The 27,715-nt window shown below is 36.4% G+C and overlaps 1 protein-coding gene across 2 annotated transcripts in view; it reads right to left on the minus strand.

Moving 5' to 3' along the window:
- Positions 1–27,715, minus strand: part of DENND1B (DENN domain containing 1B) — a 159,114-nt gene that overhangs the window by 20,868 nt on the left and 110,531 nt on the right. For both annotated transcript variants that reach the window (XM_032218349.1, XM_032218347.1), the window contains exons 13-17: positions 19,131–19,256; positions 13,636–13,737; positions 9,049–9,133; positions 5,994–6,034; positions 5,442–5,510 (exon numbers count right to left, since the gene is read on the minus strand). In XM_032218349.1, the coding sequence (XP_032074240.1) occupies positions 5,442–5,510; positions 5,994–6,034; positions 9,049–9,133; positions 13,636–13,737; positions 19,131–19,256 (423 nt within the window). The remainder of the gene's footprint in view (positions 1–5,441; positions 5,511–5,993; positions 6,035–9,048; positions 9,134–13,635; positions 13,738–19,130; positions 19,257–27,715) is intronic.

Below are 27,715 nucleotides of genomic sequence, written 5' to 3' on the forward strand. Positions count from 1 at the left end.
ACCATTAATTGCCTAGGTGAGAATACTGTGATAATCACCATACCTGGTTTCCCATCGGCATCTGGACAGTACGTCTTTGAAGCCATTGTTTTATCTATTCACATCTCTGCAAAGTCATGACAGGAAACCAAGATGGAAACTGGAAACTAAGATGTCCCTTATTAAACCAGTGAAATGCCCAGAGGATGATACCAGTGGGACAATACATAGGCCTTTTTTCCAGGGTTCTCTTCAAAAATTTAAGTCAGCAGTGAATACAGGAATAGACTCATCATTACAAGATTATAATGATCAAAATAAGACAGAAACCCAGTGGTGAGAAAAGAGAGCATTTTTTTTACTATTCCATTAAAGAACTGTACATAAGTTATAAATGAACACACGAATTCACAGTACTTTTAATGTATTTACCTGAAATGTGGCTTCAGTGTGATTTTGGATGATGTAAATTTAAAAATTCTCTTTTGAAAATGAAAGTAAGGAACTGATTCATTTATTCATAATTGAAGCTCAAAGGAAGGAAGCAATTTTCAGACATCTCCCTGGTTTTGGTTCTCAGTGTTTCCTCACCCATAGCATCTTCCCAACACTAAGATAATTTTCATGTATTAAGGAAACAGGTTGTAGTGTGATGTACTGATTAAAATGTTGGAATAGCATCAGGGAGACTAAGGTTTAAATGCATTAATCAGATAGCTCTTCAGTGTTAAGTATCTGGATTATGCCCATCTGGAACAACCTCCATAGCGAAATGGGATATTACTACAAGACTCACAAGATAATATAAAGTCCCTGTATAATGTTTAGATTCACCACACTGAGAAGAGTGTGGCCCATTAACTGGACCTTAGAAGTGTTACTAAATCCAATTGTTAGTCCATATCCTTAAGCAATATAGACAAGAAAACTCAGTTTTTCGTTAATCTGCACAAATTCACACGGATCCCTCATTCAACAAATAGTCTTTCAGTGTGGTCCATTAATTATTAGTCATTGCCCTACAATTTGTTCGCTCGTTGCTGGACAGTCCTTTGAAGCCATTATCAGCATAATAACATTATTAATGTAAAGATGATTCTTGCAAATCATGAACTCTGTACTGGATCATTTAACTGTGAATCAAATTCCCTTTTACCAAACTCAAATCAATATTCCAAACCTTGGTTTGACAAACTCTAAGCCTTAGCCAAGGCCATGGTAATTCCAATTTACCAAAATACCCAATTCTGTAATGATTCTTCCTTCTGAGAAATATTTACTCATCAAGGCAGTGGTGGGTTCCTAACCGGTTTACTACCAGTTCGCTGAGAGGGCGTTTTGCATGCACAGAAACATGCTGGCGATAGCAGAATAGACCGGGAACTGGTTCGGGGGCTTGGCAGGCCTGGGTTGCTGCTGGTTCCAGCGACCCAGGCCGCCATACCACGACCTGTTCCGCCAAACCAGTAGGAACCCACCACTGCATCAAAGAATACAAAAGGAATTGAAAGAGAAAAAACAAAGTCATTCACTAGTGAATTAGCCTCGGTTTCAACAAGAAATACAAAATAAAATTAAGTATGTGTTCTGGAGTCTTGTCTCTTGCTAGCCAGTCAAATCCAGCTTTAGTGTCAATAACATAGTCTTCCTAGGGACCAAATATTTTAATAAGAGGTCATTTGATGGTAACTTTCATAGGCTTCTATTATCAGATCCATTCCTGAATGACCCTCAATTTTATAAACATATTCAAAAATTAATTTATTTGGTAAAGCCTTGGGTAAAGAGATATGATCTCTTAGAATTACTGGAAATAATTCCTAGCTGATAGGCTTCTCCATTGTTTTGTTCACTGCTATTAACAACTCACTACTAGTTCCCAAGAGGTGGGTGTCATCCCCAGTATATATAAGAAAGATGGCAGGCACAATCCTGTCAACAATTAGTCAATCAGCCTTTTGCCAATAATTGGCAATTGTTATGTTATATTTCTCTATTATAAACTTTTAGACTGGATGAACTTGGGAAACATCTTGCCCCCCAAATAGGCAGGTTTCGGCCTCATAAAAGCATCCTAACATTGCTTTGATTGAGATTCTGTTCCTCACTGGAGACTTTAGAAGAAATTAGTCATAATACCCATTGACTATCACCTTTTCAAGCTGATAACTTTTATATTAAAATACTATCACAGAAATTAATGGCAATTATAATGACCTATCCACATTCCCTCTACTTTTTAAAGGAGATAAACGGGGATTTATTTATTTATTACCTTTAATTCCTCTATTAATGACACCACTTTTCTAAGCTAGAACGTCATTCTCCTAAGCTGGAACTTCATTGTACAACTCTAGCTATTGGGTCTATTTGTCTTTATGTAGATGATGTAACTATTTTATCTGTAACATAAGTGGGCCTTGGTAGTTGCCAAATTCCTTTACTGATCTACTGCTCCAGGGAATTTCTTGACATTAATTATTTAATTATTTATTTGTTTTTATTAGATTAATTGTTATAAACTAAATAAAGCTATTTAGTTTAAATAAAAATATTTAGAAACTTCTTTAGAAAGTACTTTAAAGTTCCTGATCAGATGGGGAATGTAAAAAAGACCAGTTAACCAGGTAAAGGATTTCAAATATCTAGGCAACCATTTTGAACCTTCCACCTGCTGCAATAAGCAACTGATCTCCATGGAAGAGCCCAGAAAGCCTCCGATGCCATCCTTAAAATGTGTGAGCCATCAAAGCAATAATCACATCCCTGCAGCAATTAAATTAAATAGATCCAAGGGGCTTGGTAACCAGCTGTGATGCCCAGCTGTGTGTATTTATTAAGGATGCTTTGACTTTGGAAGCTATCCAGTTTATTTCTTTATTTTATTTTATTTTTAGGAGCTAAATTTTGGGTTTTTGCTCAACCTCAAATGCCCTAACTTGGTTAGAGTCTGGCTGCAACTCTTCTGAGGCGTAACTAAAATTTCAGTATCTTATAGTTTTACTTCCAAAACAATTTTTCAGGGAAGCATCCTTAGTTCACCTTACTCTACTAAGTAGATTTACCTGATCCCTGACAAAGTTAACTGACTTTGACTTGGCTAATTGTGGCTCTTATGTTCTGGCTATGCAATATCTTGACCCAGATAAGGTCTTGACTGAACTTAATCAGAGGATCTGGGATTTTAAACCTCCAAAATGGCAGGACGGAAGTTACTTCTATTGTGGCACAATTGCTGAGTCCCTCTAGGAGGATCCCTAGATTCTTCCAGGGCATCTTACATTTTTCTCACAGGAAAAAAAAATTGGTCCATTATGAAAATAAATGTAGATACACTAGTCTCCCACATGGAAATTTCATTTGGGCGTAGATCAAATCAGCAACACTGCTACTGCAAAATCCTCCATTTTGTCACCATGGAGTCTGGAATTAATAAACCTAACCCATCTTTGGAATTAAGCCCCCCGCTGAACCACTACTTATGAGTCAAATGTCTTAAGTTTTAAAAAGCCTTTAAAATGCTTCTCTTTTCAAAATGGAGACATTAAACCAGAACTTGATACTGGCAAAAATTATGGTAGTGCTGGATGTTTTGATTTAATTGATAAACTATTATTTTATATTATTGTATTGTGACTTTTTTATATTTTTGTTTGTGGGAAGCTCAGGTATAAACGCTTATTAGAGCCAAGGTGGCGCAGTGGTTAAATGCAGCACTGCAGGCTACTGCTAGATCAGCAGGTCAGCGGTTCAAATCTCACCGGCTCAGGGTTGACTCAGCCTTCCATCCTTCCGAGGTGGGTAAAATGAGGACCCAGATTGTTGGGGGCAATATGCTGACTCTCTGTAAACCGCTTAGAGAGGCCTGAAAGGCCTATGAAGCGGTATATAAGTCTACTGCTATTGCTATTACCAAGTAAAAATACTACTTCTATTTCTAGTATTACTAGTACTACTAATGCAAGAACTCCTAGGCCAGTGTTTCTCAACCTTGGCAACTTGAAGATGTCCGGACTTCAACTCCCAGAATTCGCGAATGCTGGCTGGGGAATTCTGGGAGTTGAAGTCCGGACATCTTCAAGTTGCCAAGGTTGAGAAACACTGTCCTAGGCAGAAGAGGGGAGAATCTTAGCGCAAAGAACCGGCGAACATTCAGTCACTATATGGGTGGTTCTGCAAACAAGTATATGACATAATGAGGAGATTGACATCACTCTCACTAAACTTAATGTGCTTGATTTTGGCTTTCAGTGACTTAAACTCTTCACCGAGAATTGTAAACCATGGTTATAATTTCATGTTACATATAAACATGTTACATATACACTATAAATTGTTCAAATTGTGGTTAAAGCAAACAACATATTAGTATAACACAGGGTTAGAGCAAATATTATTTAGCATCTTGAAAGAAAGGAGAGTACAGGTAGTCCTCAACTTATAACCATTCATTCAGTGACCATTTGAAGTTACAATGGACACTGAAAAAAGACTCATAACCATTTTCACACTTACGACCACTGCAGTATCCTCATAGTCTCGTGATCAAAATTCGGATATTGTTCTGACTTAGGCTTCACCAAATCACAAAACAGACTCCTGGTCCTGAAAAAAACCCTTATTATTTGGCTAATGTGAATTCCTAGCATTCACATCCAGCAAAGTCCCAGCAAATAGTCTTTCAAGGGTGTATTTGTAAACACGTACCTTATCAGTCCTTGAACAGTTCTCAGGCTGATAGCTTCCAGACACAACACTGTACAAGGAAATACTTGGCAAGGTCTCTCAGATGAGCAAATCTTCACACTAACAAACTAATTGTCTCCTGCAAACACCACTCCCCTTTTGCTCCAATTTATTCCCGTTGGGAGGGGCCATTCAGCATCCCCTTGTGTTTTTACTCCCAAGTTGACTTCTGCTCCTTAATTGTTCCCTTCTCCTGACAGCCCTGCGCATGCGCACATCGGGAACAGGCTCCAGCTATTCTTCAACCCCACTTATCTCCAACTCCGAAGGTAGCTGATAATTGTTGGACGGCCCTGGTACATCTCTGTCTCTGACGCAGAGCACTCATCAGAGCATTCCCCAGACTCCAGGACTGGCCCATGTTCCTCCTCAACATTTGAATCTGCCACCAGTTCTGCTGGTGGACCACAACAGATACTTGGCAACTTTCATTTATAATGGTTGCAACCTGTTGGGGGGTCATGTGATGATCTTTTGTGACCTTCTGACAAGCCAAATCAATGGGGAAGCCCAATTCACTTAACAACCTTGTTACGAACTTAACTGCAGTGATTCACTTAACAACTGTGACAAGGAAGATCGTAAAATGGGGCAAAATTCACTTAACAATTGTTTTGCCTAGCAATGGAAATATAGGGCTCAATTGGGGTTGTAAGTTGAGGAGTAGCTGTACATACGGATCTGTGAAAGTACAACAGGAAAATAATAGTTCTTACATATTGGTATGCTGTTTTGACAGCTGGAGTAGCTTTATTCACTGCTGTGTTGATCAAGGCTCCTCCTTTCTGAAATGCAATATACACAGACACACATAAACACAGAGATCCTGATGCATGGAAAACATTCTAAATTTAAATAACATGTTTAATTCTAAATTTAAATAACATGAAAATCCACACCTCTGGTTAATTTAAATGACAACCCTTAGCATGGCCCCAAAGATGCCACTTCTACAGCTGCCTTTCGTCTAGCTTTGCCTAGAACCACCCAGAGTTTACAATACATCATTTCTACGGCTGACACACTTATCAGTGTGCTCTAATGTACTCATGCATGGCACAATCCACCAGGAAATTGTCTTTCATAATGTTCTGATTATAGGAAGGGGTGTTTTGCCTGAGAGATTTGCACTGATCACTGCATATGTGCACTTGTATATACTGCAATTCTGAGCAATCATTCTGCATGTTTCAAAGTAAGATTACATTCAAATGGTGACACTTTTTGCACTACAGGATATTCTCCAGTCTCCTGACATGTTGTCATACCTTCACAGTATGCATCCATTGATGGTATGTTCTTAAATTTCCTTTAAAAATTTAAATTAAAGAGAAACAAAAATTAGAACCATTTTTGCTAGACTTTTATGCATAATCTTCATAAGACATTAAATTCATGTTCACAAGAAACAAGAGTTTGATCTTCACAGAACATCAGGTTGTATTGTTTTCTCCGACAAAATCTATTGCTGATATGAACAGAATTTTAAAAACGTGGTAAATTTAGAATCAGAATAGAGCTGGAAGGGGCCTTGGAGAACTTCTAGCCCAACCCCCTGTTCAAGTAGGAGTCCTTATACAATTTCAGACAAGTAACTATTTAGTCTCTTCATAAGAACCTTCAGTGATGAAGCACCAACGCCTGAAGGTTATTTAGGGATTGAAAAAATACACACACACACACACACACACACACACACACACACACATATATGTATTATATCAGGGTCTAGTATAATACTACACTTTATACAGTCTTACAGATGAACAAAATTTTGCAAGGGGGAGAAGAGAAAATCAATGTGTGTTCAATGGTATTATTCTAATAAATTATTCATAATTGTCAGCGGAAAATGGATTCCATGAGAGGTAGCAATGCTATTTATTTTGAAGTGCAAGTAAATTTAAAAGTTAGCAGAACAAGTAAATGTGGGTTTAATTTTAAAACAATTATTCATTTTAAGATAGTATGAGGAATGATAGTTGCTATGGCTTCTCATGGAAGATATGAGGTTTATAATAGTTTCTAAAGCCTCTTAAGCTCAGCAATACATTGAGGCATCTTGTAGTGAAGCATTTTGATTTGCCCAGATAACACCACTACATGGAAGAGCTAGTCTGGGTGCTGGCAATTCAAAGCGCTAGTTCAGTGATGGCGAACCTTTTTTGCCTCGGGTGCCAAAATTTTTGTATTTTGTATTTTGTATTTTATTAGGATTTATAGGCCGCCCTTTTCCCTGAGGGGACTCAGGGCGGCTTACAATCATTAGGGAGGGGGTGCAATTCAAAATAAACAATATGTGAGCAAAATAAAATAATAAAAACACAACTTGCATTCAACATTCAACACTCGGGTGGGGCAAATTAGAGGCTTATCCCCAGGCCTGTTGGGATAGCCAGGTCTTGAGGGCTGCGCGGAAGGCCTGGACGGTGGTGAGGGTGCGTATCTCGACGGGGAGATCGTTCCACAGGGTCGGAGCTGCAACAGAAAAGGCTCTCCTCCGTGTAGTTGCCAGTCGACATTGACTGGCGGATGGAATTCGGAGGAGGCCCAGTCTGTGCGATCTTATCGGTCGGAGGGAGGTAATCGGCAGAAGGCGGTCTCTCAAGTACTCAGATCCACTACCATGAAGGGCTTTGAAGATGGTCAACAGCACCCTGAAGCGCACCCGGAGATCAACAGGTAGCCAGTGCAGCTCGCGGAGGATGGGTGTTATGTGGGCGAACCGAGGTGCGCCCACTATCACTCGCGCGGCCGCATTCTGAACTAACTGCAGTCACCGGATGCACTTCAGGGGCAGCCCCATGTAGAGCACATTGCAGTATTCCAGCCTAGAGATCACAAGGGCTCGAGTGACTGTTGTGAGAGCCTCCCGATTCAGGTAGGGTCGTACTGGCTCATATACAATTACTAAAGCATTTTCATTTAAAACTGCAGCTACTTGTATAAAAGTTGTACATGTAGTTTTGAGAAAAAGAGATGAACAAGGAAGTCTGAAGTCTTTCATTTTAAATTAATCATTATATTCAGTTCTATCAATTTGCCGTAACAATGTTTATCATACAAAGCTGAAGTTTATAAACCTTCATAGCAACACATACTGAACACACAGAAGTACAATTAAAGAGACATAAATTTTAAGAAACACTTAATTCAATAAGAAGATTTTAAATCAAGCCTCCGTTGTGCTTTTTGGTATTAAGAGAATTGGCATTAATTAATAGGAGCAATTTCACATCAGGCATAAAGATAAAACTTAATTACAATCATAGACTAATTTCACCACTCATCCGTAAGAATAATGAGTGTTTATTTTATTCATTATTATTTTTTCAATATAACTACTCAAATATCACATTAGTTACTTTAACTTTTATGATATATATGATGAAAACTACAATTATTTGAAATAGAAATAGAAACAACTATTTAATAAAATATAGGTAAGAATCATATATAACACATATTTTATACGAAAGTTGGTTCATGTACTAAACAAAAGGATCAAAAATGTCAATCAAGAATACTTTTTAAGATTTTGGATATTTAGCAACATGGAATCTGAATAGTATTTCTATTTCAGTTATTTAATCAAAAACTCTATCTACGGTCAGATTGCTAAAAATCAATTTAAAAAGTATTGTCATTTTTCACTATTTCAATCAATGCAGGAGAAATGAAAGAAATGGTAGGTTGTGATTAGTGTGAATAATGTGATATTTGATTTAGTGAGAATTGTAAATTGATACCAGGTTGTGTTTAATATGGCCCAAAATTCACTTAATGAAAGGCTGGCACAAACTTAATTGAAGCTTTTGCGTTTGGGGTTTTACATCCTGCTAATCTTCATGTGTGAAAAATGGAGAAAAGGAAAGTTCTGTCAGAAGAAAAGAGGGAAAGTTTTAAAAAGAAGAGCCTTGCTATTACCCTAGAATGAAAATTTGGAGTAATTGAATTATAATATATGAATGTGGCAATAGCAACATTAGAATTAGAATGAGATGTTGCTATGCTTGAATCTCTGGTAGACGTGTGTTTTTTTTTAAAAAAACTGCTTTCTATAACTTTTCTGTGACTTTGTATTAACCATACATTTAAATTACAAGTATATTCTTTTTATCCTTTACTGTAATAATTCATATATAAAATATATAAAAAAAATCATTTCCCATTTCCTTTGAGCTGGAACCAATTACTATATTTTCTATAGAAATATTAACTTCAAATAGTGCAAATTTGAATAATGTCACCATTTTATGAGATTCATTAAGTGTCCTAATCAAAACCTTCCTGTAGTCAAGAAGTAAAAAAGCATATGTCTACCTCCACTTCCTGATGAGATTTCTTCTTCAAATATATCGGAGAATCCTCTTCCTGCATTTAGCTTTGCAAGTCGACCTTCGATAAACTGCAATGAAGTGTGTATCAAAGATATAATAACTTTGCTAAGAAAACTGTATAAATGTAATTTTATTAGAAAGTACTGTATATTTAGAGAGGTCACATCTACTTCCATTTCATTACATAATCATCTGCCCATCCACCCCTCACTATTACTTTTATTCTTCATTGGTTCTAAAGCTGAATTTGGAAAGGGCAAGGATGATTTGAAATATAATCAATAGCAATTTTTGAACCAGAATTCACAAAATTACGGTTTTGGGGAGGGGGGGGTCACAATCTCCATTGATGTTAAAAAAAGAAGCAAGTTTCTAATTCTCCACCCACCAGCATCTTTAAACCTGCTATACATAATCTGAAAAGAATTAAAACTGCCAAGTTTAAATTATTGACAATCAGAATCTCAGTATAGTTTTCAATGCAATAACAACGTATTGTAAAAACTCTCAATTTACATTACATTTTCATAAAGCTAAAAAAAAAATCTTTCTCGACCCTCCAAAAGTACTGGAATTTTTAGGATACTTTCAAGGAGTAATACTTCCTTGCCAAGATTAGGTAGCCAAAATATGAGATAAACAAAGAAATCATCTGACTGACTGCACATTTTCCAACATGAATACCAAATTGCTGCTAACTGAAATGGTACACAGGAGCCAATAAAAATTAATTATTTGGCTGGCTGTCATATGCTATCACAGATTATCCAAACAGACCTGTCAGTGACAATCTGATGCTTGTCAATGGATAGACTGATGACATGAAACAAACTGTTCCATGAATACATTTTTAAGAGGCCGATAGATAAAGGCAGACTCAGCAGTAGCAACCAAGGACATGTTATCACTGATTATTTCCTCTTCTTCTTCTTAGCTAACATTCTTCTCCCTCGGCCTTAAACTGGCTCTTTTCCAAATGGGTTGGTTCATGGTCAGACCACGGTAAGGGATCACTGGATTATTTCACAGCAAGAATGAGATAAAGCACCTTTAACTATCACTGTGCAGAAAACATTCTTTGAGCCACAAAACATTATCAATCCAGGGAGAGTTAAGAAATCATTCCTTGCTCTCATACCAACCCCATGATTTATGAACGTCAGATAACAGAGTGTTAAGCATGAACTGAAAGGAGATATTTGTTTTGGGTCTAATCTTATACATACAAAATGTTAATACAAATTGGGAGTTCATGAAAAATTAATAGCAGCATAATTAATTGTGTTTGATGGGTTTGTCAGTTTTTACCAAGACAAAAAGAACAATACTCTTGGCCCCTCCACCTATTTTTTTTCCTCACCTTAAGTAACATAAGATTTTATATATCTTTGCTTCAACATTATACACCTATTTATTGGGTATTGTATAAAAAACACAAATATGTCCTATTAGCAATTCAGAGCACTGCCTAAAGAATAAGAGAGTTATTAATAACAAAATTAATGTATGTGTCAAATCAGGTCATATTTTAGTTTTGACTAGACTGGAAGTGCTTCAGTGATTTTATCTTGAACAATTCATAGCACAGGGGCTTATAAAAATTTAATAGAGGTGCAAAAACTTGGTCAATGTTCTGCTCTTAACAATATATCCAGGTAAGGATTTCATCCATTTTTCATACACACATCATGTTTTCTATTCCAAATCAGATAAAGCAGTTTTCTCTACTTCCAGAGAAAATCATTTTCTGTTGTTAGACTTAGCAGAATGCAGCCATGCACACAAGTATCACACCATCAGTAAAACACATTCCCCAAAGTTTAAAGAGTTAACCCTTTTCTTAGGTCACTAAATTATTGATCGGTTTAGTTTTGTACTTATCCAAAATAGCTATTATTAGAAGTATATACATTCAAGGCTTTAGAGAAATTACATATATACAGTATATGGTGAATCATTCAAAGATGTCTGAAACTAGTGAAATATGTATTTGTGTGTGATACTCCATTTCAATTATCAACCAATTCTATTTGAGGCATTTTATATTCAACTGACAAATCTAAGTAGGCATCTTGACGCTGTGTGTATGTTAGAAATTTATGGTGCAATATGTAATGCATACTTTTTACACACTGCTTTTGCTTCCTATTTGTGTGATTACTAAGATTTCACTTTCCAAAACAAATGTTTCAGAATTACAATAATGCAACTGTTTGCCCTGCTGCTGTTTCACATATACCATCCATCCATCTGCCTCTCTCTTTCAACCTCTTTTCTGTTTAAAAAACAGTATTTGCCACTGAACTTAAAGCAACACTTTAAAATCAAATCTCTTTCGGCTCCAGTAACCTTGAAAAATGCCTAATGACAAACAGGTCTTGGATCAGATGCAGCTGGGAAGTGGAAGACAAGGAGGAGGAATTATATAAAATACTAATATGGCATGAAATAGTTTCAAAACATTTCTTTCCCTTATTGGAATTCTTTCCAATTAGAAACTGCACTTTTCACTTCTACTGCCATAAATCTCTATACCAACCATTAAATTCCAAGAACAAAAACTTTTCTTAAAATGAAAATTACCTAGTACCATGTGAATTTCACTTATCTGTTTTGCACTATATCTTCAAAGAGAGCCAGAAGGTTAGTTAAACATGGTGTATGTGTGTTTGTGTGTTTGTGTTTGTGTGTGTGTACCTAAGGTTCTGGCTGTTTTAATCAGAGAAAATGTTTTCTATTTTGTGCTGGAGCTTGGACTGCAATGTTTATCCAATGCTTAGAATAAGCTTTTAGGACTGTTCCAGAGGTGGGTTCCTACCAGTTCGCACCTATTCGGTAGAACCGGTTCGTCAAATCTACCGAACCGGTTAGAAGAGGTTCCACCAGTGGACCCGGAAAGCAGGCCACACCTACAGAAGAGGATCCAAAATTTTTTGAAACCCACCACTGGCAAGGATCTTGTAACTTGACAGCTTTAAGACTTGCATGCTTCAATGCCAGAGTTTCTGAATAGCTACTTGGACCAACCTAAGTACTAATTCATAATTTTATATCTGGTCACATGGGTGGCAATCCACTCCCACAAAGGAGGCCACACCCACAGAGTAGGTTCCAACAATTTTTGAAACCCACCACTGGACTGCTCCTACTTGTATCATTTTGTTCTCTTCATCCAACAATGGTTTCCAACTGGCCAGCAGAGAAACTCATCTTCTGCCATCAATCAACGGCATGTGGCAGCTAATACCTAGAATTGAAGGAGCCCTTCCAAAGCCTGTATATATCAAGACAGTTCAAAACTAAGATTCTTTTTTCTCAATTCCAGATACACAATTTGATTTCTAGCTTTTGAGATTCATCAGACAAAACAGTTCTGAAACCCTGCACTTTCACCCCTTCCTCTGCTCTGCTACGACTACAACAAAGAGATAAGAAAGGACCCACTTCTAAAGAACAGAGATTCCTCGTAACATCTGAACTAGAGACAGGATTAGTTTTTTAAAAAATGTTTGAAAATCACCCATGATCATAAGATATGACAAACAGAAATTCCCCTCAATGTGATACATCAGAGTACTAAAAAAGCTTCTAACTTTCCCCTCTGTGTAATGGGAAAGTAAAGACATGTATAATTTAAAAGACATGTCCTTCTGGGCAATTAATGTCAAACTAAGATTTAGCTGTAACATCTGAAAAAACAGCAACAACTGGAAATATGCCTGAATGGTATGGTCCTACTAAATTGATTTTCCATTTTAAAGAAAGTAAAAGTCAATAAAGATAAAGTGCTATTTTGTTTTGTTTATTTAGTTATTTATTGTATTACCCTGACAGCAATGTGTTCATCCATAAGAAAGCCCCTTAAAATAATGCCAAGATAATTATATTATCCATGACTACAACTATGAGCATCAAGGAGCTGGGAGTAGACTCCCACTTCTATTCTCCATATATGTTTGCATCATACCCACCTCACCCAGCAAATCCCCTAGTCCTGAAGGGAGCTGTTTAAGAGACCATCTGGAAGCTAGCAGACATTTGAAAATTGCACTTCTTATTTTTATTAGTAATAATCAGGATTAAATGTACATATTTAGCCAAAACTTTTTATATAAAAAACAGCTATTCATTGAATAATGGCTTAAAATTATGATTGGCTGAATTTTACCTATTTCAGAACCATTTATTAATACTTTCCCACATATCTGCCAGATCTGTTCTAGAGGATTAGAAAATCTGATTTTGGATGCTCACAGGAGAATAGGGATGACTCCAAATAGAAATACAGTTAAATATATTAGAAGAAACCCAAGACCTTTTAATTGAAGCAGGTTTATTTCTTATTACCTTAAAGAGTTGTCACTAGAAAGAACCTTTTGGGGTTATAATAGAAATGTACAAGAATTTATCCTGGCTATATTCTGGTTTCTCCTAAGATCATAAAAATCCTTTACAACTTGAATCAAAATTCAGAAACTGCTATTGATAATGTTGTATCCATTTCTCTGTCCTTGAATACGCATATGCTCCATGCATTAGAATAGTATTAGATCAAAAATCTTAGAAATACCTGTTTAAAAAGTTGGAGATTTGCCGCAGTTTCCAGAAAATGTTTAGTAGAACTGGAACGATGCTTGAGAAAGCTTTCCTCACAGAAAACGATAGGCTCTCCCTAAATTTGAATAAGATAAGAAATAAACATTTTTATAAACAGTTCTATTTAATATTTCTTTGCAGCACACCAATTATTTTGCATATAGCAGTACTCGCAAGCAATATTTTTAAACCTGGTAAATTTAACTTTTTTTTTCATACTAAAAATAGATTCCCTATGATACATACACAGAATACTACTGTGTTTTAAATGTAAGGAAAACCAAATGCCCAAAATGCATTATTTTGTAAAAAGGTAAGATTTTAAAATCATTATCCGTCATGCCTGAAGTAGCTCAGAAAAGAACAGTCAATCAATAGCTAATCATGGGCACAAAACAGGTTAGAAATAATTAACATCCATTTTAATTATTTAAAAAAAATTCCATTACTTCAATTAAAAATTCATCTTTTCTGCAAGTAAAGATTCTTGTTTTTATGGTTTGGGGAATATATCAGAAATACTGAAAAACTATATATAAAAAAAGCACATTTTCACAGCCACAAGTTGCTTCATGTGACCCAGTGGATCTTTTTTTCTTGTGATTCTGTAACAAAATATAGTGTGCCCAATAATCCAGAATAGATTATTTAAATTTTGATTATGCAAATTAACTATGGATTTTCCATAAAATCCTCATATCTGTTTAATTCTCTACTGGATGCATTCACATTTCGCTAATTTAATTATTCAGAAATGTTGAATATTCCCCAAATAATTTATATAAATAGTACCATAGTAAATACTTTCAAAAGACTCCAGTTAAGGTTTATTTATTTTTAAGTCACCAAGCTAAACAAAACTGTATTATTCATGGGTTAAAAATGGGGTTCAAAATATTTAAGTTGGGTGCCCACATTCCAGAAAGAAATCAAACCACAATAAGAATCGAGGCAAAGCTCAAAGGGTTGTTTAAAGTGATTTTCTAACACCACAAATGTAAAATTATATATTTGAAGTCCCCACCACCAAGACTTTAAGTTACTACTACTGCTATAATAATTTGAATAAAAACTATCAGAATACTTTTGTACCAGTCAAGTAGAAACAAGTTTATGACAATCCTCGATTACGTTTCAATAAGACTAGCATGAGAAAATTTGCACTGGACAATTCTCTTAGAATTAAAAACTCAGCCTTCCTATTTGTACTTTATGTATTAAAAATGATACAGTATTCTTTAATTCCAAACTATTAAACGCCAAAGATAATTCAGAATACGTTAGGGTTTTATGTATCAATCATCTTACAGTAAATCTGTATTAATTATGGGCTGTTAATATCTGATGTATATTGCTACAGTACAAAAGATTTGCTGGAATTCTTTATGAAAACAATTGAATGAAACTTTTTGAAACTGAAATGAAAGACAGAATTATTTTAGGCCTATAAATGTTTACACAACCCCTGAAACTTCAAAAGTAAAGTAAGGGCTACCTCGGGTTCTGGTGGATGGGAAATTAAGAGATAACATGAATAATTTTAAGAAATGAAAATGGCTATTTTAACAGAAACGTCTTTGAACTACTTTGAAACAGGCTAGATACGAGTGCATACCTAGTACCTCCTCTAAATCCTTCCATCATTGGAAACTATTTTACTTCAATATCCCAGAAACTCAAGTAATTAATTGACTCTGTATGGAGATCTGTTTGAGATGAGTCATAGAGACTAAAACCAGATGTAACTTAAAACAGTTAAAAGTAATTCAAAGATGTTACAAGTTAGGCACTTGAATAAAGCCCTATGTTTAAAGACTAGGGTTCTCCTTCCTTATGTCCCCATAGACATCTCCAAGAAAAAAGCCAAGATTATGTACAAACGAACATTTACAAACTATTAATATCATGGCAATTTGTCATACTGTAACCATCAAATCCTTTCTCAATGCACTTTTCCTAAACATATTGTACTTGTTACATACATTGGCTTTTAGTCTACATTTTGGTCTACACTTTTTTGGCACTACGGTATATATATAAAAAAAAGAAATGCCCCTGTAAGGGTCTTCCACAATGTCTCCTTCCTACTCCTGGATGGATATTTTCTTAATTCTTGATCCTAGTGCTAAAATGCAAATACCTAAAAGAGGATTATTCTAGGAGTGTCTGTACAAAACTTGCTAAGAAATCTGATTAGGATTAACTATTTCATAATCAAGTTGACCTTTTATGGTCTATTTGGATTACTGATAACGGCAAATCATTTTGATTCGATATGCAGCTTTTGGGACCAGAAATGCAAGTAAACACAAGAGAGAGGGGAAACAATTGGACGGCTGGATACCTGACATTGCCAGGGATAGGAATTCAATAGATCACAACTCATTCCCTGCATCTTACACTCAGATCCTTTTGGCACATGTGAACCAGAAAAATTGCACAGGCCTTGAAACCATCATCTTGGGCTATTGCTACATAACCCCTGTACTTAGAAACAGATTAGGGGATTCATCTTCTTTGGAAAAGAAGAGATCCAATTATGGTGTTTCGGATACATTTCATAATCATCTCCTGCAACTGCCTATTTCCAACATACTCTCAAAGTATATTTTGATCAAAGTCTATTGGGGATTCTGCACTGAAGAGCTGACTGCTAATATTTTTAATATCAGACTGATTTTCTTTTCCTTTTTGGCCAGACAATATATCTGTCCACTTGATAACAGTTATCACAGAACTCTGTACATCCCCGTCTCCTTTTCATGGGCTAGCAGGCACAGCGGGACACATTCCTTTTAAGCTCCATCCACATTTTAAACTAGCTGCTTAATATAATTGTAAATAACTTTTGACACACAAGTTCAGAGTAAATCATTATCATGAACATAAAATAAGCTAAATCCTATAATTATAAAATTAAAAGCAAACGCAAAGCTGGCTCAGTAGAGATCTTTGCTTTAAAAAGACAACAGTACGTATTATGTATTATGATTCTTTTTATTCACAATTAGAACGTGGTTTATAATAATCATTTTATTAATTGGCTTACTTATGAGTTTTGGCTTTTGACTAACATGTCGTAGTCAAATGGTTGCAACTGGTATTCTTTAAGGGCATTTCACAAAGGTTGAATTTAGGTGGACTACAGTAAGGTTTAAAGGCCATTTTACAGTAACACATACACTACAAACTTTGTTCTCAGTGGTCAGAGTTCCATTAAAACCAAAAGTTTAAAATACACAAAATAAAAGGAATTTTAAAAAACATAATTACAGCAAATTGCTCAAAGAGTAAAACAGAATTTGCCCATATTCAAAGAAACTGTCATATTAGTCAACTTATAATAGCTGCATTTCGAATGGCTTTGAATGCCCTTGCAATTTACTTAAATTGTAAAACACACTATGAATCTTCATAAATTGTACAGTGCAGCAGCAAAACATTTTCAATTGTTCCTTTGTCACAAGGATAACTTTTAAAAGAAATTTAATGCCAGAATAGTGAAAGCCTCTGTCCGACTAGGAAGATTTTCTGCCAGTCACAGAAGTTGGGGAAGGAAAAGAGGTCTTCTCTGAGAATCTTCTATTAAGGCAAAATAGTTGGACAATATATATCACGCTTCCCATTTGTAAAGTCTTTGCTTTAGTGAGTTATCCCAATCCTATTTATGACAGTCCTATCTTTAGGTTAAAGTTAGTGGACGAAAAATGATGGCAAAAGTATCCCCACATTTATTATGTACAAAACCTATCAAGAAAACAAGAGCAGTTAAAATCCAGTTGCTGACGTGAAATATTTTGGAAAGGGAAAAATTATGTGCGATAAACGTGCAATTCTTCATGATAAAGCAGGAAGAAGAAAAATACTGTAATACACTAAACAAATCACCTTTCTCAAAAACCGTATCATTAAAAGATTATAAAGAACATAAACAACTAACTTGATTTATACTTCACTTTAAAAAATCTGGCAGCATTTCAGAAACCAAGCCAAGAAAAAGATAAAGCCGTAGAAAAGATACTGGAACCTCAGCAAGGGTGGAAACCACCCACCACTTAACTTGGAAAAAAAATAACAAGAGTTTTGTTTAAATAATACTAAGGCTTGGCCATTATACTTTGAAAAATTGGAGAAATTTCAAAGCCAAAAAGAGTACCACCTTCTGTTTCAGTTATTTAATGTCCTGTAGTATTAATGTCCAAGGATAGGCTGCAAGAAGGGATAATATAAATTTTTAGATTAAGAGAAGCTGATTAAGGAAATCTTAAAGGGCCTTTAGAAACTTTAACAATCAAGCTCAAAAGGCTGTATGTTTTTAAGGTGGGTAAAATGTTACATACATTGGAAATATGTTTTTAATATACTTAATTAACATACTTTTAAAATACCATCATGTTTGAGTAGAGGAAATGGGACACCTGGCCACAGACAGCTCACCACAGACAACTCGCCATGAGATAATTCCTTGTGGGACAATTTAACAATTCTATTTAATTATTTTTTTTATTTTTTTATTTTTTGCCATTCACATTTCATTCTGTCCCTGCTTTTGCATCCTTACTTTAATGATTCTATTCCACCATTTCTTTGATATTAGTGTAACTTTTGTCCTGTGCTAAATTATGAAGTCATCACAGATTCAACTTAGAACGCATCATTTTACTGAAAGATAGTACGGTAATTTCAGGATCGCTTATATTTATATATGAACTAAAAGAGCTTTTAATTGCTGTGTTTATGTATAATTTTAAAGAATGTTTCATATTAGCACCATGCATGTAAATATAGACTATTTACCCACTTAATTAAAAAAACTAAATCAGTTGCTGTGTGAATAAAATAACATATAATAAAAAATAAAAATAAAAAAATGAATACAATATCCAACAATGGGGATCTAAATAAATGAAGTATATATGTTAGGAATAATTCTGGCTTATTCACTGACATAATTCTGACTACCTGAACTTCACTGCTGCAACTTGAGAACCAAAATCTGTACTCTCCACCCTCTGCAAGTGATTTACCCACGGACATTAGAAGTGAGACAAATGAAGAGCAAATTAAGCATTTGGTGTTTTTAGAGCCAGTTTGGTTTAGTGATTAAGAGACCAAATGAGAAACTAGGAGAACGTGAGGGTCCTTGGGCATGAGAGCCTGCTGGTGACACTGACTCTCTCATAGGGTTATAGGGTGGGGAAAATAGGAGGAAGACTATTTATAAATGACTCAAGTTGGCAAACATACTAATACTCCGGAGTCATTTAATTAAGTCATTTATAAAAATAATAAATGCATGATATAATTAAATATTTTCTTCTTCATCTGATTACTGTTTATTGCTTTCTAAAAATAACATGGCACAACACAGGGGCTTTCTAACTGCCACAAGATGGATAAAATTCAAATGCGCAAACATTCTTCAGAGTTAGAAAACAGACCCCTGAATGATAAACTTCGATAGCTTACAGGTTTGTATCTTAGTGCATCTCTGTAGGAACCAAACAAGGCCACCTGAGCTCTGAGGAACGCCCTGGCTACTCCGTCCCCGGTGGCGGTGGACTGCTTCTTCAGTTGGCTTTTCAAGGCCGAGACCTGCATTGACAGAGGAGAACAGTTAATTTAACACTTCAGAAATTGGTAAAGGGAGGGACGAGCCCAATCAGCAGGCAAGCTCCGCTGTCTGCAGGTCAGCCTAAAAAACCATCCTCTTCCTTGATAGCTTATCTTTTTAACTGCAAAGTACACCTGCTGATCCGTTAATTGAAATGAAAGCAGGGGATGCTGGAAAGTGCTAATGCAAATTGGTTTATGCTCTCTTTTTTTTCCCAAGGCCTCTTGACATAAATAAGCTTTAATTATTTTACAGTAAGTGGTTTGGGAGATTCTTTTTTCTGTAGATTTCTTGCCACCATCATACCATGTATTTGGGTGTCTCAGATAAAGAGGAATAGATATCTTTCAGTTGAGTTGCAAAATCTTGCTTTGGTTTTCAAATTTAGCTTATCTCTTAGCGTAACCCCATTTATTCTGTGCTACCAAACTCAGAACCATGTGTGTTTTTTCTCCTGCCAGAAGAGATTTCACTAATGCTGTGTACTTTATCATGAGCCAGAAATGGTTCAACTAAATGGTAATGACAATGCTTTTATAAAATCACCCTACTGCAGCCTATGAGTTCTATCTATCTCTGAAGCAGTTCAGTGTCAGAACGAATGTTATATAGCCCAAGTTAAGATAGCATACCCAAGAATGTACGTTATAAATAACTGCCCATAGTATATTTTAAAACACAATCTGCTTTTCAAAGGGTTTATCACAAAGTTGGGAAAAGAAGAAAGGACCCAATGGGAGGTCAGGGTAGATAAAGTGAAAGTTGAAACACTGAATTGGATGTTTAGGTGAAGTATGAATGGGAAGAGAGACTAACATTTGTGTGTGAATAAATGTGTAAAGATCCATATGCTTTTACACTTAATACGGCTCCTGAGTCCCAGAAGACACAGTGTGTACACATTCCCTTTATATGTATTTTTTCAGGCAGTTAGCATATAAGGCTATAATAAGTTCTATACAGATACACATGGGACTCATAGGAGGTCCTTGCTCAATGGTCTAGATCAGTGTTTCTCAACCTTGGCGACTTTAAGTCCTGGGGACTTCAACTCTCAGAATTCCCCAGCCAGCACAGCTGGCTGGGGAATTCTGAGAGTTGAAGTCCCCAGGACTTAAAGTCACCAAGGTTGAGAAACACTGGTCTAGATAAAAACTATGGGAACTGAAGAGGAGCTCCACAACTGCAGAAAGTATTCTGCCAATAATTCTCAGAATCAGAGCATGTTTGCTTTCTCAGAAGAATTGTATTAGAGTTAATAATAGTGAATTAATAGTTCTTATTTTGCAGACAGGTTCACAGGCTGCAAATATCACTGAGTGCAGCTCATGCAAAGTGTCTCATCTCAGCGTGTATTGTATTTATCCATGAAAATCAAAAGACATTACAAAAACAAATGTCAGGTGTTTTTTTTAAAAAAAAAATCAGAAACAGTGAACATTCTTTTTTCTTCAGATGAGCAGCCATTATTATTCTTGACAATGATTATTGTAATTGAAGCATCGGTCTAATTAACAATGAAACTCTGAATAATGCTAATGAGAGCTGAACATGGCATCAGAGAAAAGACTAGCTCTACAGGTGATAAACCTTCGCAGGAGTGACATTTTCCAATGTAAAGTCACAGTTACTGTGATATGATCAAAGACAGAGACCCCCATTGGGTCTAATTATAACTATAGTTTTGGAAAAGAATTACTGAGTTATTATGTTCATAATCTACGCAGAAAGGCCTTTATAGTATAGGTCCTCTCCCTATAGTTGTGATCTTTTCCATTTATATTTAAGCACCATGGATTCAGATAAAAGTTCAGAGTCTAATTCATTTAGACCATGGAGAACCTATCCCAATATTGATAGACATTTAACCATACCCATTTAAAAAAAATCCCCATTTTTTTTTTAAAAAAATTAAAATTAGAAGTTTGTGAAGTAACTGATTCACTCGTTATATTAACACAGAGAGAGAGAGAGAGAGAGAGAGAGAGAGAGAGAGAGAGAGAGAGAGAGAGAGATGTACCATATACAGTATTTTAAAAAGGAAGCGAGGTATCAAAGCAACAGTAACTGTACCTAAGGGAGAGGGAACCTGTATAAATTTTAGAAAATCAGTTAACATTCTATAAGGTGATTATTGGAACAATGTAAAAACAAAAGAAATAATCTTAAGCATTTTTAAGGCATAAACTTGACTGAATTCAACAGGTCTTCCCTGCAATTTAAAAAATAATGGAATATGGTACAAATGAACACTATCCTGTTATCTGCTGTTTTTTTTGTCAGATTAACAATGTTTTAAATTAACCTCAAGGATGACTAATGCATAGCGGAAGTGTGAAAAACATTTCAATTTGTTTAAACCTAAGAGACAGTTTGCTTCTATTGAAAAGATATTGCACAAACTAACTCTAAGATCACATCAATTGTATTGGGTTCTCGTTGCTCTTTGCCTTGTAGCATAAGGAAAAAGTACGCTATTCTTACAAAGAGACGCTGATAAACTGGAAAAAATGCAGAGGCCAGAATCACCAGAGTCAGTGAGAGAAATAAAATAGAACAGAACAGAACAGAATTCTTCATTGACATACTTGCAGATACCGCCCTGGATAATCAAAAGGGAATACATGTGAATGTGTTGGAACTTGTCAATTCTGACATAGTGAAAAATTAAGGCACTAAATCTGTAACTAATTTACTAACTATAAACAGAATGGAGCACTGAAATTGATCTTCGGTCCCCAAATATTAGAAGGAATGCTGCTATGGGGTATGTACCCCATGTATTTTCAGTTACACTTCTTTCTAAAAGGGAGGGCAGAAAGATACCGTTACAACACAAAGTAGAGAGAGCATTACAATGTTACTTCATGACCAACTTTTTCTGTTCATGAGCTCAGCCACGGTCACAGCCTTAGAGCCAAGGTGGCGCAGTGGTTAAATGCAGCACTGCAGGCTACTGCTAGATCAGCAGGTCAGCGGTTCAAATCTCACCGGCTCAGGGTTGACTCAGCCTTCCATCCTTCCGAGGTGGGTAAAATGAGGACCCAGATTGTTGGGGGCAATATGCTGACTCTCTGTAAACCGCTTAGAGAGGGCTGAAAGCCCTAGGAAGCGGTATATAAGTCTACTGCTACTGCTATTTATAACGAGATGCGTGCTGCTCCTCATGCATTTCAGCAGAAAGGGAGGGACCTTGGTCCAATACCGGTTGGAGCCCCACCACAGAGGGGACTGGAGAGGGGCCTCTAGCTGATGGGACAGAAAGACTAACCTCCCCATCTGATAAGCCTCTACAATCAAATAGGGAGAGGGGGATCTGGATCCCCTGGAAAGGCTGTCTGAGGAAAAACCCTGTGGATCCCTCTCACTAGCCAAGGAGACCTGGCACGACTGGATAGGCCCCTGCCCCACTGGGGAACCCAGCTGGTCCTCCTGTTGGACCTGGGCTACAGTTTGCCTCTGGGCCCTGGCAAACTGCTTTTCCTGCCCCTTGGAAGCCTCCCTACCTTAGGGTCTCTGGGATCTGGAACCCCTGGTGGCCTCCCTAGCTGCTCTGCCCACCTTGCAAAGGAAGGGTCTGGCCTGCTGGCTGGGAGAAGGTCCCAAAACCTCTGGCTCCTCCCAGATCTCCAGGTCTGCCCTCGCCAAAATCCGGAGCTGCCCAAGTGTCCGACAGCAGAAAAAGGAGCACGTGCAGTGTTGGATGTTCCTCCTGCCAATCCTGGAGCGAGGAGCAGGGCCGTGCCTAAAGGACATGGCACCACTAGGTTGAGAGGGGCTCCAAATCACCCGTGCAGCAAGGAGGCTCGAGGAGAGTGGCTGCTGCCAAGGCCTCCAATAACATGCTGCGTTTGTCCCTCTGTCTGGCCTCAGAAGAGCACTGTGTTGGAGAGCGGCTCGTTGCTACCGCACAGAAAGAGTACCGGTGCCAAATGTCCGGGAGAACTGCCGCGCACCCCCAACAAAATGGCTGCTGCAAAATGGCCACTCCAAAATGGCCAGGCCCAATAGCTGGCCATGTGGCCAAAGATGAAAGAGGGGAAAGCTAGCAGCCGTGGCAAGAAAAAAAACCAAGTATGGGTCTCACCGCACGGGTCGACAAGTCGGACCATCCTGGCGGTAGAACCTTGTGGGAGGAGACCACTCCCAGCGTCTGAGCTTAGCTCAGGACATGTGGCAGAGCAGGTACTCCCCAATGGAGTCAGCTCTCGCAGGGACAAAATGAAATGGTAAGTTACTGTAAAGGGAAAAAACCTAATTAACCAATTCCAAGCCAAAGAAATAAAAGGAAAAAAATACTATGAACCAAAAAAACCATAAAATATAGGAGACACTCTAGAATATCTCCTTAAGGGCTGGACTGAATTGAAAAACTGACCTCAAGAGGAGACCAGGAAGCGTAGCCAAAACAATTCAATCCGGTCCTTGGGCAGAGGGTCAGAATTTAACCCATGCTTGGACTCTCCAAGCAGCGCACAGGAGAATAATAAACTTCCACTTACTTAATAGTACTAGAATTTCAACAACCTGATCACTGGGGCAGAAGTGCAGCTCCTCTAGCAGTAGTATAACTTCGAAATACATTCAAAATGATCAAAGTTCTAGAATACAGAAGTGATGTTCCGAAGGATCTGAAGGATCCATTACTCCAGTTCTGAATTGTACCAATTATCATTTAATTTCAGTTTAAAAATATCATTTTTGTTTTATGCTTTTCTATTCTAAAATCTATTTTGTAGTGCAACCTGGATAACTGAAGAACATTTCTTCCAATGCTTCCCTTACCAAACTACAAGGTGATTTGAGGTTTTCTGCCAGGAGTCTTTTGAGGATCACTATGACACATGAATTATTAATTCCAGAAGTTGCTTTTCTATTTAATAAATTCTCTCTACAGAAAGGGTTTGTCAAAAAAAGTTTACTTTCATAGAAAGAGTTTGGTTTTCCCTTTTTAAAAGATTTTATGAATTAGACTGACCTGAATTTAATGAGAATTTCATGCTCATTAGCTTCTACTCTAATTATCTTTTTATGGTGGGATGTAAATTATAAGTCTAATTATAATAAAAAAAATCACATTATATGTAATATTCTATGAGAATATACTTTTGCACTGTGAATGCAAACATTAAATGTTTATTTTTAATTTGGCTTTTGATGTCCAAGCCACAATAAATTGTCAATAGTCTTTAAAATAACTCCCTATTAAAAAATATGCATGATGCCTAGGAATCAACAGAGTTTTTTTTAATATGAAGCACCTCAATTATGTTAAAAATTTGGAAAAGAAAATGTGTAAGTTATATATTGCCACCAAATATTTAATTTACATGCAGAACATATCTTGGAAATGCTGGAATAGAAGAAACTGAAATTAAAATCACTGGAAGAAATAATTAATAAAAATAAATTAAATTGGAAATATTACTTGGGTGGCTGAAAACAATAATGAATGTAAAAGAAAAGACTGCAAAAGTCAGATAGTTCAAAGTTTTTTAAAACTAAAAACAACATCCAACAATCTAAGATTATTTTAATAGCAAAACCATCCCAAAGCAGATAAACGGTGAAGATACTGAAACAGTAAAAAAGTTTATTTTCCTGGACTTAAATATTTAGTTGGATGACAATTGTGGTAATGAAAGAAAGACTATCTGCTACTTGAGAGAAGGATTATGACGAAATATTGAAGTGCAGAGGCTTCACATTAAATAGAAAAGTAATGTTCAGTCCGTGATCTTCTAAGCTATCAGATATGCCTGATAGAACTGAATCATCACAAAATAGAATGAAGAAAAAATAATGCCTTATGAAATACGGTGTGGTTAAAAAACTTCTGAAAATAACTTGAGCTACAAGAAGGATAAATACCAGGTAAAATGAATCAGATTGCTAAGAATGAAAGACAACGTGCCAAGGACGGAATCACTGGAGAAGACTTTGATGTTTGGGAAAAATGACAACAACTGCAAGAGAGATTGACAGAAGGCAGGGGAGCTGGATGAGATTATTGATGGCACAAGATAAACAATGAGGGTTCAAAAAAACAGTGACTGGCAGAGAATCCTGGTGATGCATGGCTGGCAATGAAGACTTTGAAACTGATTGCAGTTGCCTACAAAGCTGCTTTTTTAAATTTGGTTTCTGGCATGTACAAATTAAATTTTATAAAATATAATGTTTAAATTGTTATACCATGGAAGGTAACATGTAAGTATTTAAATACATGAAATAAGATAATACAGAGTATTCAACATAACCGCTTCTATTGTATAAGTTTATGTATTTTGTAAAAAGAAAGAAAAAGGAGAAATAATAGAGGAGACAAATATTTTTCAGAAAATACAAAGGACACACATTATATATGCTGGAACTATTACCACTTCAAGAGTAAGCTTTTGATAATTTGTACTATTTCTAATTGCATTTTACATCTTTGAAAGAAAAAATAAAAAGATTAGCAACAGAGGCCTGAAAATATTGCACACTAAATAAATTGTATTATTTATATGAAAGAGGAAACTAATAAAACATCAAGCAGGGAAAAGGGATATAGAAAAGAAACTGAAAACTGAAACATGGGAACAAGTTGCTAGCACAGAAATAATATTATATATACAGCATAGTATTAATATATTTAGCAGCTACAACAAATCTAACTTCATTTCCTCATAATTACATCTTACAGAAGAATATTGTTAATTCCAATCATTAAAACCCTTTTTCTTTTCTATGACAACACAAATTTGTTTAAAATATCAACACAACTCAACTAACAAATGTATCCTTAAATTAAATAATTTAAATATTACCCTTATATTGCCCCAAATAACTTTAAAGATGCTTTTCTAGTATATAAGAAACCAATGATACTTAAATAATGACTGTCAGACAACACTGGCAAGAACTAATGACAGGAAACTTCCAAATAAATTTGAATTTTGAATTTGAATTTTAATAAACTTATATGCTGCCCAATCCCGAAGGACTCCGGGCGGCTTACATAAAAGACAATTTAAAAAGTACTAAAAAATCCCCACCCCTTTACCCCCATTTAAATGTGTATTTTAAGTTTCTGAACACATCTTGCTTATTAAATAGAAAACAACCAGGTCTTTTGACCTTGGATATTTCAACATCCATCATCTGTTTATCTGGAAACAAGTAACTGTGTTTACAATGAGATACCAAACTTGAAAGATTTTTGGGAAATAAAGATATGATAACCAAAGAATAGAACTATTATGAAAACATGGGCTTATGTCCAAAGGATGTTTGGACTGATCATTCTTCACGGGATCCCATTCTTTCAAAAGGAGGAGGAGGTCTGCCTTGCTCCTTAGAAAGAAATGGCATCAAGGATCAAGATTATCTAATAATATTTGTCCAAAATGGAAATCACCTTCCTAATATCGCAGAATTAGCCAACATTATTTGCATTATTAATTAAGATATATCTTATGGCAAAGATAATTGAAGATGGTAGATATATTTGGAATGCTGAAAGCCTGTTGCTCACATAGAATGAAGGCCATTAAAGAGCTTATACATTCAGAAATCAGTTACCAGGTTTTTAAAAAAAATATATACTTAAAACTCGTTAAGATGTTTCCCAACCTAATCTTCTTTTCTGGTCTGAAAGAAAAACAGTGTCCTGTACCCCTGCCCCCCCCCCCCAACTCCTACACAGCTGGTGAAACAGCAGATTTTCAAAAAAAATATGCCAGAGACATAAAAACAAATATTCCATAGTACCGTACAGTACAATCAAAACAGATAAAATTATTCCTGGGTTGTAGTTTCATCTTCCCTGCCGAACCTTTCTAGAATCTAACCATCTGCAAAGACGTACAGAGGAAGCGGTGGCAACTTCAATAACTAAGCCACAGGTATTTTGCTCCTGTGGCACATTCCAGAAAGGGAATACTGGAAGCCTGGTTTTTCCACCAATAAATCAGTAAACACAAACATTGACATTACCAACCACTTAAAACAAAAGAACAACATCAACCACGATTCCAAAGGCAATAGCCACACTGCCATCAAAGTTATACCTCAACAGATCCCAAGAAATCGAACCACATCACACGAAGCCGATCGAATCAACTCGAAACCAGACCATGACATCATCAGAAGCAGGGGGAGGTTCCAGCAGTCACTACTGCTGGTTTGCTCGTGGCCGCATGGCGTGTGTGCTTGATGCACATTGTACGCGCCTGTACAGTGCAATAAAAATTGCTCTGTGCATGCGCAGAAGCATAAAACAAGATGGTGGAGCCTATGGGCGCCACCCAGAGAACCGGTTCAGGAGTGTGGCAGGCCTGGGTGGCCTGGGTCAGGCTACCCAGGCCACAAAACCACTACTAGTTCAGCTGAACCAGTTCAAACGGGTAGGAACCCACCAATGATCAGAAGACCTAACAACAACAACACAAGCATC

Source organism: Thamnophis elegans, chromosome 5 (genome assembly GCF_009769535.1).
Source record: "Thamnophis elegans isolate rThaEle1 chromosome 5, rThaEle1.pri, whole genome shotgun sequence".
NCBI classification, from domain to species: domain Eukaryota; kingdom Metazoa; phylum Chordata; class Lepidosauria; order Squamata; family Colubridae; genus Thamnophis; species Thamnophis elegans.